Source organism: Ascidia mentula, chromosome 2 (assembly GCF_947561715.1).
Source record: "Ascidia mentula chromosome 2, kaAscMent1.1, whole genome shotgun sequence".
Lineage (NCBI taxonomy): Eukaryota > Metazoa > Chordata > Ascidiacea > Phlebobranchia > Ascidiidae > Ascidia > Ascidia mentula.
Window position 1 is genome coordinate 14,599,218 of NC_138567.1, and position 14,725 is coordinate 14,613,942.

Consider the following 14,725-nt stretch of genomic DNA (forward strand, 5'->3'; position numbering starts at 1 on the left):
TCAAACGATGTTACAATGTAACTATAAGTTGTTATGCATAAACAATTTACTAAAGCTTGGTTTGGTGCGCGAATGTTAAAAGTTAAACCTGGAAATTCACCCAAATATGGATTACGATATATTAAAAACAACGTTTATTCGAAACAGGCAAAGATCCGAATTAATTATCCGCATTTTCCGTGGATTTTTGTTGAAAAAGAGTTCACAAATCATTTGTACCTTCAGCTTCGTACAAATTAGGCGAATTTCCGGATAAAGAAAACGCATTCCGGTTCAAATTGCGGACTATAACCTCATGCTAAACTGCACACGTTATTGTACAGTGCAATGTTCTATATATTTTGATAACTCTGTCATGGTTTATTGCAGTATTTTGTTTTGTGCAATTGTAAGGATTGTGGCTGTTCATGAGGTAATTTTTTTTAATATTTTGTTCAAATCCATGGATTCAACAATCACTTTCTGGTCCGCGTATTCATAAATTCACAATATTTATATTTGCGAATTGGTTTAAAATATAAATGAAAACGTATCTGAGATTTGCACCTATGTGATAGTATTTGTGGGTTTAGCAGAAGGATTGGTGAACTACTGGTGGTGCAGAAAGTTTCCGCACAAGTAAATATGCCAGAGCGCTACAGAACAGTGCATTTTACACAGGCACCGGTTGTATATGACATCAGTATTGAATATTGCACCATTTTGCAATGAAGCTTGCATGCATAGCGACAAAAAGGGTGTGCTTTAAAAAAAAGCAGATTGTACGAAATGCACAAAAGAATATCTTTTGCTAATAACAGGGTTACAGTTTACGTTTTTGAAATTTTGGATTTGTGCTGGATGAAATTAATGGCTACAAATAACCAGACGTCTCCTGATGCTGAAGTTTCGTAGGAAAGCAATTAACAAAACGACGAAAGATTACGAAAATAATTCTGCAAATCCCAAAGCAAAAATTCGAGCCGATACGTTTGTATTTAATTCTGAAATTAGCTTCATTATTTCCAGTTTAAGTAAGACTTGCAGAGTGTTTAACAATCCTCTGTTTCTGCATTAAGGAGTTGCAATCATTAGTGAGAAAATCTGTTAAGATCACCATGAAATTCACAGTTAAAGACGAAAACTTTGGCCCCTATGAGAAACGTCTTTGCATTCTGTTGCTACTGGCAACCATGCCCAATGGCTTGACCCAGTTGCAAGTTCTCGTGACGCAATATACTCCACCGCATCATTGTGACGTCATGAAGATGTTCAACGTCACAAGCACCAAAGAGGTAAAGTGTGGCGTAACTGCAACGTAACAAAAACGAATAAAGTTATGTATTTTCCGATTATAACGTCTGATATAATTATGCGGTAACAGCGTATATTGTGCTTAGTTTTTATTGAGTTCTATCAAATAGCTCACTAACTTGTTCTTTCTTAATTAAAGGCCGCAGAAATCCACCTGAATGAAAGTAGCTGGAAGGAGAAGTTGATGAATCTTACCATACCGTGGAAAACTGATTATTCAACACAACAAGAAATTAGAAGCCAATGTTCTGTGTTCAACGTTACACGACAACAATTGATTGAAATGATACGAGGTATAATGTTAGGCGGTATAGCCACAAGGCAATGCAGCCAAGCAAGATCAAAGTCACTTTTGCATGCCTTATGTAAGAGCATTTAGTAGGTGTTACATGTAGTGTGACTGTAACTTTGTTTAATGTAACAAGATTGCGGATTTCATATTTTTTTATAGAGGTACGTCACATTTCAAACTTAAAACTGGGACAATGGCCAAATTTTATTATGACCATCTTTACTTCTGTTTTGTTTCTTTTCGTATTTTCAGAACCAGATTCCAACTATTCCAGTGATGTCCTTCCTTGTGAAATGGTAGATTTTGAGAGTGATAGAGTTTCAGCAGTTACTCAGGTATGGTTTAAAATAAATTTTTGTCTGATCAGTTTCATTGTATTTAAACTTGTTTTGCGTAATGATTTTTTAATACGTTAAATGTGTTACCTTTTGATTGCATGCTGCGAGCTTATGTTGGCTACATCCAACTTTAAGTATGACAAACCCAGTGTTTGTACCAACTTACTATTGACGTTTGCTTGAAATATATCACTTATAATTCCCTGATATGTTGAGATTACCATTTATCACCAGCCAGTTGGTATCAGGTATAAACCAACAAGCTTGCTATTTCTTATGGTCCTCTTTTCTGCTTTATTATCCAACGTCATTGTTATCAGCTAGGAATGGTGTGCGATGAATCGTGGCAAAAACCGTTAACCACTTCTGCATTCATGATCGGACTAATGGTTGGAGGTTTGATTGGGGGAGCTGTGTCTGACGTGTAAGTTAAAATCCGACTTCCTCGAAAACTATTCCGAAAACCTGAAGGTTGTTCAATGCAAACTTACCTTTTGTAATGAAGAAAAAAAAATACCCGCATGTACGCAACTTACTTCAATATAAATAAATGAGAAACACTGGACAATCAGTAAGGCTCAACAAACAGAGGCTTGCCCTGTGGTCGTTTTCACTGGAAACTCAAGTATTATTTTTGGTTAAATCTGTTGTTTTTCAGTTTCGGCCGAAAGATGACATTTTTGGTCTTCACATTCCTCCAGTTCATCGTAGTGTTTGCTGCTAGTTTCGTCACGGATGTCGCCATGCACTTTATTATGACGTTTCTGGCTGGTGTGATGGCGTTGATTAATTATACGACGGCAATTGTTCTAGGTATATAAGTCTTGTTTGTTTAACTAATTGCTTTAAACAGGGTTTTAATTGTCCGATAAACTTACGGCAAGTTCCTAATCCACAGGCATCGTTTGAGTGCAGTGTTTCCCAACCGGTGGTACGCGTACCACTAGTGGTACGCGACGGCATTCATGGTGGTACGCCGAGCACCTTTCTGTAATTTTCGGGTATAATTCGAATTTTAAAAACCGCAAGTGATCTCAAAATGTTTGTTACTTCATCCACTAGGTTACTTTGTACCATTCAATTAGGTGATTCGCGTTGAAATTGTTTTACCTCTAAGTGGTATACCTTGCGTACACGCAACCACAAAAAGGTTGGGAATCACTGGTTTAGTACCTAATGCTGTTTGTTCATAATTAGTAAGTTAAGTTAAACTAACGACATTTTACGTCAAATTCAATTCAGGTCTAATTCTTTTGTCGCGGTAATTTATGCAGTTGTGCAACATACAAGCTCTTGCAATTTATCTTCTCATGTTTAACAATTTAACACAATATATGCAGAAACTTTTAATGTTGTTGCTATTTGGTGAAAATTTCGAAGCATACCTGATCCCGTATCATGGCACACAGTTTAAGAAACCCTGTTGTGGGTAGACGTCGAAGAAATTTGCCAACAGAAACATTTGCTCTGTGTTTCAGGTTCGGAATTCTTGCCAACGAAAGTTCGCACCATGTCGTATCTGTCACTCGAAGCTGGATATTCAATTGGAAGTATGCTGTTCGCTCCCTTAGCGTTTGTTTTTTTTAATTGGAGATGGTATCTCAGGTTTACCGGACTGATCGGAATCCTATACATTCCATATATTTGGTATGTTATACAGAGATATGCGATATTTCAATAATTCGTCAGTTTGACGAGGTTTAGTATAAGGTATTTTACTAATTGTTCGTGCTGTAGTCTGTATTTGTTCAGATTGCATTTCTTCACTGCTCGAAAACGGAATAAACGCAAATGCAAATTTAGACGGCTTGTTGTTTTAAGGAACGCAAAGCCTATAACATATCAGACACAGTTAATAATGCTGCCAGACACTTATTCACTACCAAGGTTTCTGCTACTGGTCTGAAACGTAATTTTTAGCTTTGTTGTCTATTGCGAAACTCAGTTTCCAGTGTTGTTGTTGCATGTGCGGGGTTTATTTTTTCAGTGTGCGAGGACTTTCCAGTTAGTTTTTTGTTCTTTTACCGCATTTACGAACCCACAGGTTGATCGATGAATCTCCTGAATGGTTGAGCGCGTCTGGAAAAAAAGAGGAGGCGAAATTGGTTTTGCAAAAAATTGCAAAGTTCAACCACAAACAGCCGATGGTTGGAGACGAAGCGTTGATCAGTGCCGGGCATAATATTGACAAAAAACAAATGAGCTTTGTTGAAACACTCAAACAACTCATCATGACTCCACGAATGCTGAGGAGATTTTTGATCGTCATATTTTCCTGGTATAAATTCTTGAGTAATCTTTGACAATTTTTAATTATTTATGTCTTTTCATAAGAGTAACAGGAAAACCAACTAACACTATTGGGTCATTGATGGAAAAATATGTTTCCGGGGTTAAAATATATTGACTTTCGAGTAAGACAAATACATTTCGCTAAAAAAGCATCGTTAGTGTCTTATTCAAATAAAATCTGTTGCAACTATAGGCCGAGGAGTGATTTCCGGAATCGGTTACCAGAAATTAACACTTTTGCGTGTTTGCAGGTTCATGGTGAGTCTGTCTTACTACACGATGAAGCTAAACATGAACAAACTATCAGGTGATCGATTTTGGAACATATTCTTTGGAGGAGTAACCGAGCTATTGGCAACTTTTATGTTCTTTGCTGCGGTGGAAACACGAGGCCGCCGACAAGCGTATATGATTTCTATGGTCGCCACCAGTGTGTCAATTATTGTGGCCTCCTTGGTGGCAGCTTGTAAGTAACAGATAAAAAATTACAGCAAATATTCTAATGATCATTTTCGAATACTGAATTATATCTAAATGACGTAAGCTATTTTTAAAAAAAATGCTTATTTTTGAACAATTATGGGAAGTTTCAATGTCATGCAAAAAAACAAGCTTATGGATAGAGTTATCCATAAACACACACAAATTTTCTTCCAAATTCCTTCCACAATTAAATTTAGGAATTATCAGGTGATTTTCATTGTGTTATTTGGTTCTGCAGACAGCGGAGCTCTGGCAACAGCCCTGACATTGACGAGTCAACTTCTTATCTCAGTAGCTTTCAACGTGGTTTACGTATATACGGGAGAACTGTTTCCAACAAAGTCTCGCCAGTCCATGCTTGGAATGAATGCCGTTGGTTCTCGTATTGGGGGATTTGCCGCTCCCTATCTTATTTTCGCAAGTTAGTATCAACTTAGATCAATCCCCTTTCTGTTTGTTTTTATCCATGGAGACACTCATGATGTAGCAAGCACGTTGAAGTTGCTGTTTGTGTGATGACGTAAAATATTAACGTTATAGATACAAAATGCCGTGCAATGTATTCCATGACAATGACTTTAAACAGTCATGATTGTTGGATTAGCCAACAACAAAATTTTGAATACTTGATTTCGAATGTTGTTTTTGATAGCTGTTGTTTTCGATGACGCATCATGAAGTGTAGCTGAGTCAAAAACAAGCTATACCGTGCTAACCCGATATCGATGTATACTTTGACTAATTATATAGAACGTTTTTTTGGGTTACGGAGGTATTTTATTTTTGCACAATAGACACAGAAACACATATAAATGCAACATATGCGATAAACGTAATATATTTTTAGGTGACACAGGGAGCACTCTTGCGCCATCTCTCGGAAACGCTGCAGCAATTATATTTTCAGTGATAACTTTCGCCTTTTTGCCGGAAACTCGAGGATCCGAACTTCCTCTTAATGTTGAGGAAGCCTTAGACCTTCCCGGGTAGGTTTAATTGTCTTATTAAAACTTTAATAAACTTTCTGGTGTTTAAAATCAACTTCAATAAAATTTTAATACTCGTTAAATATTTTGCACACTTTTACAATGCAACTGATTATGCTAATTCCAAGGCATTGCATCGGCCATATTTTACAATTAATGTACATTTTGTATTTGAATCTAAACAGGAAACACATTTTTATTACAGGGGGCTAGTCATAGACCAGTGTAAAGTTAAGCAGAAGAAAAACACAAAAAATACAACGGAAAGGCAAGAAATTCAATTCACCTAATTTCGGACAAGGAAAATTATTTTTCTTGTAATTTACTGAATTTAAGATTGTCGCGGGATTGCGCCATAGACATACGGAAATAAAATATCAAAAACTATCAATTTTGGGCGAAGAATGTTTAAGTAGTTTCGCGTTGTTATGACCAGGCACGTATTTTGGCTTTAGCATGCGTTTTGCGCCAATCTTCGGTAGTATATAACTTATAAGGTTTGAAGATATTATCACATTCAAAATCAACATCAGTGTTCCCCAATCGGTAGTACGCATACTAGTGATACACAACGGCATTCCAGTTGGTACGCGTGCATCTATTGTTTCCATGTTTCCATGTCGCGAGTTTTGACCATGTATTTGGGCCATGTGACCAAATATGAAAGTGACGTAAATGACGCAGGTCGAGTACTTAAAATCTGTTGGTGGTCCTTAACTGACTTTGACCAAGTAATTTTTCGGCCATGTAATAACTGCAGGGTTTGGTAGCTTGTTGCGCAGTAAACAGCAGTTTTCTTGGTTGTTATAGATGTAGTCCAAGTCTCATCGTGAAAACTATTGGTTACTTCATTCGGAAATTTACGTGTCGCTATCTATATATTCTTCATTTTCAGCTACATATCGATAAAAGGTCACCATATAGTCTACCAACAGCAAAAATATTTATTAAGACAGACTATAACAACACTGTAAAGCACAGAATCGTCAAAAATCTGTCGACGTTGCCGATTAAGTGATTGTAGGAATGAGAGCTGTTAGTGTTTGCAACCCAACATGAACAATACACGGACATCGCCAACTGGATTAAACACTTGTATAAATTAGCCTTTCTCAAGATGTTAATATACTTGGTCTGATGCACGAATGGGTTCCGGTTATGCTTGGCCACAAGTCCAAATATCAAGCCCATGTTAAGTCAAACGCCCAGTTTGTGCATTGTTTCACACATATATTCACCGTTTGCGCTAAGGTGCTCCGACCTGTACCCTTATGGTTGTATAATAAATGGTTATCTCAGAGGCGTGATTCCTCACACCTCGACTGTCCAAGGTGATCAAAGATCTTGGCTCTGGAAACGCCTTTTACTATACGTATACGTATAGTTGCGCTTGCTTATAGTTGCGCTTAAGAATAATATGTTGCCTCAAATTGCTAAAGATGAGCTTTACGACTGTGGAAGGAAGTTCCCATACATTTCCCATTCTGTCCTTCTTCGGTAATCCAATCAACCTGTAAGGACTGGGAAACAAGAAACGCTTATTGACATTTAGGCAGACGATACTGCACAGATAATGCGCAACAATTTTTCCAATACTTTTTGCACTCTCCTGATGCCATAGTTACTCACATTCCCACTAAATAGGGTCAACAGACTTTTTTTCATGATAAATAAAAGAGTAGGAGCTGCTTTGGTTTACCCTAAAATTATTTCCGTTGTGCGATGAGTAAAGGTATGCCCAACATTGATCATTGCTCCGAGCGTCTGCGGAACCACTTCATCATAAATAAAACATGTCAAAAGACATGTTGTAGCCAGACAACGGCGCCATATCCTGTGTACTACAGGAAACGCATGATGCTTCTCTGAATGGGTGTGTAACAGGCACAACGAGACTTTTCCCGGGTCTTGTTGTGCACGTTATTTTGAATAATAACCAGTAAAACATAAATGTTTGGCACCAAGCCAGGACGAAATCTCACAATGACTGTTCGATTTTTACAGTAGTACAAAGGTCGTGCAGCTACCAAACATCACACGTTGTATCTTGTTGCACTAGTATGTGGTTCGTAAGCAAATATTGCAACTCTAATTAAGGTAATTATTTACCTCTCTTGTGGATGCTAAGCATGACTGTACATGCAGAAACATTGCATTTTTGCATGACAAGGCCTTTACATGCAGAAAATTTTTATTTTTACATGACAAAGCCTTGTCATGCAGATCTCAGCTACCACAAACTGCACTTCACACATACATTGTTTATTGCTTTTTGGGTATAAAGCATGCAAAAATGATGCAGAGCAAATTAAGACGAACTTCACACAAATAACAAGAATAATGGATGTAATTTAATTAGGGCAGTGGGAATCAAAACTGGTTAAACAATGTAATTTATTGTGAAATTTCCCAGCGTGTTTTTAGTTAGTAATTGGAAACAAAATTATGCAACAAGTAAAAATCGTGACTTCCATTTGGAAAAACATCAGTATTTGTCATGATATGTTGTTTCAGTACCACAGAATTGACACAGTTTCTGGAGGTAGCTGTACCAAAAGAAAGTTTGGCTCACTGAAGATAATTTGGAAAGATGACAATAAAAAAATTAAACCACTGTAGAAATAGCAAAATTGGAAAGTGAGTGTTCTTTATCATACAACACGAAACATACACTAAAAAATTACACATTTATGAGACATTTTTCAGTCACACATATGCAGCGTAACTTAAAAACCAGTAACAGTACATGATATGAATAAACAGTGAAGTGTGATTTCAGCGCAAACAATTTTACTGCTGGTGAATGATTACAGACCACAGGCTGAACATTGACACACCTGATAATTTCAAATACATTGTTATCAATGTTACATGTTCACAAATACATAGAAAAGGTGTAATCTAAAACATATCCACAAAAACACAGAAAAGCGTGAAACATTACATGCGAATTTTCACTGGCAAAAAATGCAACATTTTCTGAGTAAAGGAGATACAAAAAGGCATATTTGCATGCTAAAATCTGTTAGCAATTAATGCATACAAATGGCTACAGCCTACAATAGTGGCAGCTCTAAAAATACACACACAAGCCTTATATGGTCAGTAACATGAAACAATTAACAAATTTGGTGCTTACCACAAGCATGCAATAAACTAATTTTAGTAGAAAATTAAACTTGTTCGTATTCAAAACGTTTTAGATTACATTCTCAATAAACATTAAAAAGAATTTGTGGGATGGAAAGAGTGTCAAAACATATTAATGCACTTTTTATACACACAACAAATAATTAATTAGATGTTATGCTTCATCGATCTGCTTACTACACTCAATCAAATCATCTTTATCTTTTTTTTCTTCATTAAATGATTGATTATCTACTTGCGCACCTGCAAAAAATCCTGTTCCATTGCCTGATGAAGCAACTGCTGGTGGATATCCTTCGGCCAAAAGCCGGTGATATTTAGTGCGGAAAAATATCAAATATACAATGCATACTAAACCAGCATATCCCGTCATGATGTACACAGGTAGAGACATGTCATAAACAGTAGTGGCTGGGCCAAGGTTGTCACTGGCACATTTTTGGTGAGTTTGCTGGTCGCCTGGAATTACAGTTCCAATTGATTGCAAGACCAACACAAGAACAATACCTTGCAACTGGCCAGACATGAAAACCACTCCAGAGCTAGTTGCCTCCCCAACAGGGTATGTGGTTTCCACAGCAAGTTCATTTCCTATGGGATAAACAGGAACCCCAAAAAAGCCAAACACTCCGCAAATACATGCAATAGCCACCCACTGGTTTATATGATTGTGTACAATTGCAAAGGCCACCAATGCTGCAATGGCAACAGTGAATCCCACTTTGGTAACTTCAGTAAACCATTTAGTTTTGTCAACTAGAACACCAGCTATACCGGCTCCAACAATGCCAGCGCCGATAAGTGTGGTGCCACATACCACACCAACATAAAAGTCATCATAGCCCCATGGACAGAGGATCTGGGAAAGCAAAGTAGTCAAAACACTGAACAAAGCTATACCAGCCCCCACAGTCCAGGCAAGAATCAGATATCTCCAATTCCTAAACATAACTTTGACACCAGCCCAAAAGCTCTCCGAGTCTGCCTCAGCACTGGCAGATGGAGGTGTTTCGGGACTGCTGGAACACCAACCAAATGTAGCCATTAAAACAGCTACAATTGCTGGAATACTCTCAATGGCAAGCATGAATAACATGTCCGTGGGTTCGTTCAATAAAATTGGGGACAATATATTACATAACATAATTCCAAAAGGGTTAGCCACGGTGGCCAGCATATTTGCCAGTGCCCGTTGGTCCTCATGAAACCACAGAGCTGCAAGCTTCGTTGGGGCAAACAGCATAAACGGCTGAGCAAAAGCAGCAATGCACTGCCCAATAAACAAAACAGGAATCATTGCAGGTTGCGAAATTCCATCGATAGCACTGATTACTCTTATTACGCACCCGATAGCATTCAGCCAGGCACCCAATATAACCGAAAAGCGGAGGCCAATAACATCTATCAGCCAGGTTGCTACGATGCCACATGGAATCCCAGTGATCATGAAGACAACTGATAGCCAGTTTATAGTGTCCAAGTCAGTGTCATAAAACAGAACGGCCTTGTATGCAACAGGCCCAAATGAAAGCCATGCAAGTGCATTCGATAGATTTAAAATTGCCAGAGTTGCAAGAAGAAACCATCTCCACTTGTAAACTCGATACTGGTTTTGATTTGTGGTCAAAGCCGCCTCAGAACCGCCAGGAAGAGAATTCGATGATTCAAAATCATTCATTTTTATCATTTTACTATGTCCCAAATTTTTTGACAGGTATCTATTTGCTTAAATTGTTACTAAAGGTATCCTGTGAGAAAAAAATCCATTAAACGTTTAAAAACAGACGATCAGAGACAGTAGTGCTATATCAGTTCAGCGTACGATCTTACACAGAAATATCAGTTAGACCTATTGATTGACATCGTCAGTTTGTTTGTTTCTGAAATGTAAATGACAGATCCGTAGGTAAAGAACGACCTGTGTGCAGGCATATTTCCTGTAATCATTCGTGACATTTTCACTTGTAAACATAACTTTTAAACAGATTTCTGAAAAGCAACAATGCCAATGCAAAATATTTCCGCGATACGCATGAAAGCACGCTGAAAATTAAATTACATGGAAATCAAGTTACACGATAAAGAAGCCAAGTGATCGGATTGGCATTCAATAAGCCCTAATATTTCCAGCCATGTCGGGGATTGTGATGTTTCAATGGCAAAAAGTGATTACGGTAAATAAACCTAACACCGATAACACATCTTAGAGATGAATTAACGTGATCCCGTAATTACGACGGAAATCGTCCCAAAAAAGTTAACAGCGATATACGCTGTGAAGTTCTGTGTCAAAGTTGTATTTTTTATTCCCCGTGTGTTGCGATTCAAAGCCGTATATAACCCTTTTCAATGCGATTAAGTGCAAAATTAGTCTATTATCCTGCTTTCAGCTATTCGAAGTGTTTTCTTGTTATATATTGAGTAGGTTAATTGTTGTACAGGGAGCCCAACCAGTTTTAAGGACCACAGGCGGTTTAAAAATAATTTCACAAGTCAATTATATTCTTTTGCCTCTGTAGATAGTGGCGATGTTATTTATTTACCGATTCACGTGTTTGGCTTGCCTAAAGTATTGTTTTGGAAACAATGATATTTGTCGTTCAATTTTCTACTGACGCAAATGCTGATACAGGTGTGATTGTTACGCTACGAAATCAGTTGCTAATTTCACGGAATGCAAGTAAATGTGAATAATATACCTTGTCAGCAAATACGTTTATTTAGATAACTGTTGCACAATAAACAATACGCTATAATGTTTTAAAACAACGGCTAAAAATGTGTGGAGCAGCACCCACATTCGATCCGCCACTGAAGACGACATTATATTTAGAATTATAGGAAGGCTGCACACAAAGTAGGAAACGATCATATTTCACGGCTGTTGTATGGATTTTTCACACCAACGATTTTCTCCCACTTAATGTCCCCAAAGCTTGTAGTTTTGAAGTGACTGTTATAACAGTGCAACAGCAAACTTATAGTCCCATAGAAACATAACAGCCGTACATTACAACTGAATGGCAAAAAATATATCTTAATGCGAACGACGGGTAATCTTCCATTTGTAAGTTGTCAGGCGCAATAAATAAAGTTCGCGAATCGACAATTTTTTCTAACGCAACAAAATCTCAACCTTGTCTTGTTTTTATAATGGAGATAATATATTCCGTGAGGTGGCGCTGTGGTCAAGTGCAGAAAAACATATATTGTGATTACATCTGTGGGCTAAGATCGGGATCCTCACTTAAACGAGGGTGGCTTTATTAAGTCCATGGCCCGTTTTGTTTATTGCTTTCAAATAAAATTGTTAATTTGCGACGACGACAACGAGAAGGTTATCTAGTTTTCTCCGATGCCGTACTTGTATTTTAATGACTTGGATTAATGACTGCCTTTCGCCTGTACAAGTCACACGAGATCTACACAGCGCTCTTTTCTTCGCGAAAAGTTTCCATTTTGAAAAATTTGTAGTAAGAAGCGAGGGGTCTGGTACTTTATTTCATTCAGAAAATTTTACCATATCTACATAGTATAAGCACGCCGCAATGGAGGTTTTGGAATCGAATTGTATTCGAAAATCCCCATAAAGCACCTCCAAAAAGATTTTGTAATTCTAGGGTCATGCAGTCTAATGGTTGGCATAACTTCTTGACTATAAAGTGATTGTAAACTATTTTACTTCATTAAATTTTACATATACTACACATGCACTTACTTCAGTTTCTAGTATTTTCTATCCATGTATGGCTTTTTTCGTTTGCGCAATTAACGCACGTTGCCATTACACGTATGTTGTGGGTACAACACGAAAATCATCAAAGCATTACCGTTACATTGCTACGTGTGTTTGCGTATAGACACAAAGGTTTCTAAATAAAGACTAACACGACATAGTCCTATAAACATGTATAGGTCATTTTTACATCTTGTCTGATGGACCGTAATTTTTGTTGTGACAGGGTATCTACCAATGACGTGGATAATGATTTTTCTGCGTCAGATATTGCGTCAATAGCGTGTTGGGCTACTACATACATTTTTCCTATGAATGACGCCCACAAAAAGATGATTTTCACAGACCAAAAGAAAAACCCGATTTTTCCATACTCCTTAAAAAAGTGTTTAGGTAACCTTTTACCACCTTAAAATAAAATACAAAAACCCTGGAAAGTTTTCTGAAAAATTATCCTACAGCCAGGGATATTCTTTAAGTTCATTCAGGCATATCAAAAAAGCGCACGTGAGCAAAAGAAAACAAACATTAGCAACTTTCAAAATGAAATCTGCTTTGCAGTTAACTGTTGCCCTTTTAAAACCAGACATTGCTGGAAATCCACGTTTGGTAAATTGTGTCGAGAAACGGATTCTCGAAAATAATTTTCATATTTTGAAACGTCGTACTGTTCGATGGCAAAAGTCAGATTCAGAAGCATTTTACCGTCAACACACAGGAAAGTTTTTCCACCGGCGGTTGGTTGAATCGATGTCAAGTGGAGAAATAATTGCTCTGCTTTTGGCAAAAGAAAATGCAATTCTAGATTGGCGAAAGTTAATAGGTCCCACCAAAGTATACAAGGTATTTCGCTAACTTATAGCGTTTACTAAAAGCTTCCAATAGAAATTTTCTTCTTGTAAGTTGTGTCTAAAGTTCTTGTAGGATACAATGTGGATGCCATACACCAACAAACCCAGTAAACTTTGCAAATTTAACCAACTATATCATTTTAAATTGTGTTAAGATTGTCAAATATTTAGGTTCTATTGCATGTGGGGACCACATTGCACTACTTTCACCTATGAAATGACATTTGCATTATAAATCCAGTCAACATATACTTATTTGCTTTAATAGACACGTTTTACTGATCCAGAGTCCATTCGTGGAACCTATGGGTTGACAGACACCAGAAACACTGTTCATGGATCAGACTCACCAGAATCTGTTGAGGAAGAAGCAAAATTCTTTTTTCCTGGACTTGACAAAATGCGATTGTTGAAGGATTTTCAAACATCAAAACCTATTTACAATAAGGAAAAGGGTTTTCATGAGATGGATTTCAGCCCTCAAGAATCTCAAACAGGTTAAATTGTTGGCTGCCTGATCAGATTTAGTGCAAAAATCTACCCCTACTCTTAATATTTTTTGTTTGGATGACATTTGTTTGGGCAATACAACAAAATTTTTGTAAAACTTTTGAAACCTGTTCTATATTTTCATAGAGAAGTTGTGCTCAAACCTGGGCGACAAAGAAGCATGGTCGGAGTATTATGCAACAACCAATGCTGTGAGAGAATGGTTTGTAGATTACACCCACATAAAAGACATTCTCAGTGAAATTATTCAGCAAAACCCAGTCAATCAATCAGTGCTGGACATTGGCTGCGGAACATCAGAAATTGGAGCAGACTTGGTAAAAGAGCACCCACACCTGTCTGTTTATTGTGTTGACTCTTCTTTAGAATGCCTGACATTACGTTCAAGGAAATTTAGCGATTCAAGATGTACATTTGTTGTGGGTGATATATGCAAAAAACTCCCATTTGCAGACTCCAGCATGCATTTGATAATTGATAAAGGAACTTCTGATACTGTTCTTAGGCACAAACAAGGAAAGGAATCCTTTCTTTTTATGATCAGTGAAGTATTTAGAGTGCTTCATCCATGTGGAAAGTATGTTCAAGTAACTACAGAACCACCTGAAACCAGACTGGAGGATTTGGAAAATATTTCCCCAAGTATTGAAATCTCCCACAGGGAAATTGAAATTCAAAGTAATATGTTGCCAGTGTTTGTTTATTGTATTAAAAAGTCGAAAAACTAAAACCATGGTGTGTGAACCCGTTATAGAGGATATGCTAGGGTGAGTAATTTGTACAACATATTTAAC

At 37.3% G+C, this 14,725-nt stretch overlaps 3 protein-coding genes across 3 annotated transcripts; 2 read left to right on the top strand and 1 right to left on the bottom strand.

Moving 5' to 3' along the window:
* Positions 1-1,097: 1,097 nt before the first annotated feature.
* LOC145890221 (solute carrier family 22 member 4-like) lies at positions 1,098-5,974 on the top strand. Its single transcript, XM_082981245.1, has 11 exons — positions 1,098-1,274; positions 1,433-1,586; positions 1,838-1,920; positions 2,244-2,347; positions 2,582-2,736; positions 3,402-3,570; positions 3,968-4,201; positions 4,467-4,681; positions 4,937-5,119; positions 5,546-5,684; positions 5,890-5,974. Exons 1-11 carry the CDS (start codon positions 1,098-1,100, stop codon positions 5,972-5,974), a joined length of 1,698 nt encoding a protein of 565 aa, XP_082837371.1.
* A 1,988-nt stretch (positions 5,975-7,962) lies between these two features.
* LOC145888906 (solute carrier family 49 member A3-like) lies at positions 7,963-10,578 on the bottom strand. Its single transcript, XM_082979777.1, has one exon. The coding sequence runs from the start codon at positions 10,519-10,521 to the stop codon at positions 8,989-8,991; it is 1,533 nt and encodes a 510-aa protein (XP_082835903.1). The 5' UTR covers positions 10,522-10,578; the 3' UTR covers positions 7,963-8,988.
* A 2,520-nt stretch (positions 10,579-13,098) lies between these two features.
* Positions 13,099-14,581, top strand: LOC145889377 (nucleoside diphosphate kinase 6, mitochondrial-like). The gene is made up of 4 exons (XM_082980325.1): positions 13,099-13,413; positions 13,690-13,918; positions 14,058-14,248; positions 14,437-14,581. The coding sequence occupies exons 1-4, from the start codon at positions 13,114-13,116 to the stop codon at positions 14,476-14,478; spliced, it is 762 nt and encodes a 253-aa protein (XP_082836451.1). The 5' UTR covers positions 13,099-13,113; the 3' UTR covers positions 14,479-14,581.
* The last annotated feature ends 144 nt before the right edge of the window (positions 14,582-14,725 follow it).

What these genes read in the sequence shown, in the direction of transcription:
- LOC145890221 (XM_082981245.1), top strand. Translation starts at nt 1,098, where the DNA reads ATGAAATTCACAGTTAAAGACGAAAACTTTGGCCCCTATGAGAAACGT. An exon ending in ATTGATTGAAATGATACGAG is followed by an intron (nt 1,587 to 1,837) that starts GTATAATGTTAG and finishes TCGTATTTTCAG; the next exon opens with AACCAGATTCCAACTATTCC. An exon ending in TCCCTATCTTATTTTCGCAA is followed by an intron (nt 5,120 to 5,545) that starts GTTAGTATCAAC and finishes ATATATTTTTAG; the next exon opens with GTGACACAGGGAGCACTCTT.
- LOC145889377 (XM_082980325.1), top strand. Translation starts at nt 13,114, where the DNA reads ATGAAATCTGCTTTGCAGTTAACTGTTGCCCTTTTAAAACCAGACATT. An exon ending in CCCTCAAGAATCTCAAACAG is followed by an intron (nt 13,919 to 14,057) that starts GTTAAATTGTTG and finishes ATATTTTCATAG; the next exon opens with AGAAGTTGTGCTCAAACCTG. An exon ending in CAGAAATTGGAGCAGACTTG is followed by an intron (nt 14,249 to 14,436) that starts GTAAAAGAGCAC and finishes TACTGTTCTTAG; the next exon opens with GCACAAACAAGGAAAGGAAT.
- LOC145888906 (XM_082979777.1), bottom strand. Translation starts at nt 10,521, where the DNA reads ATGATAAAAATGAATGATTTTGAATCATCGAATTCTCTTCCTGGCGGT.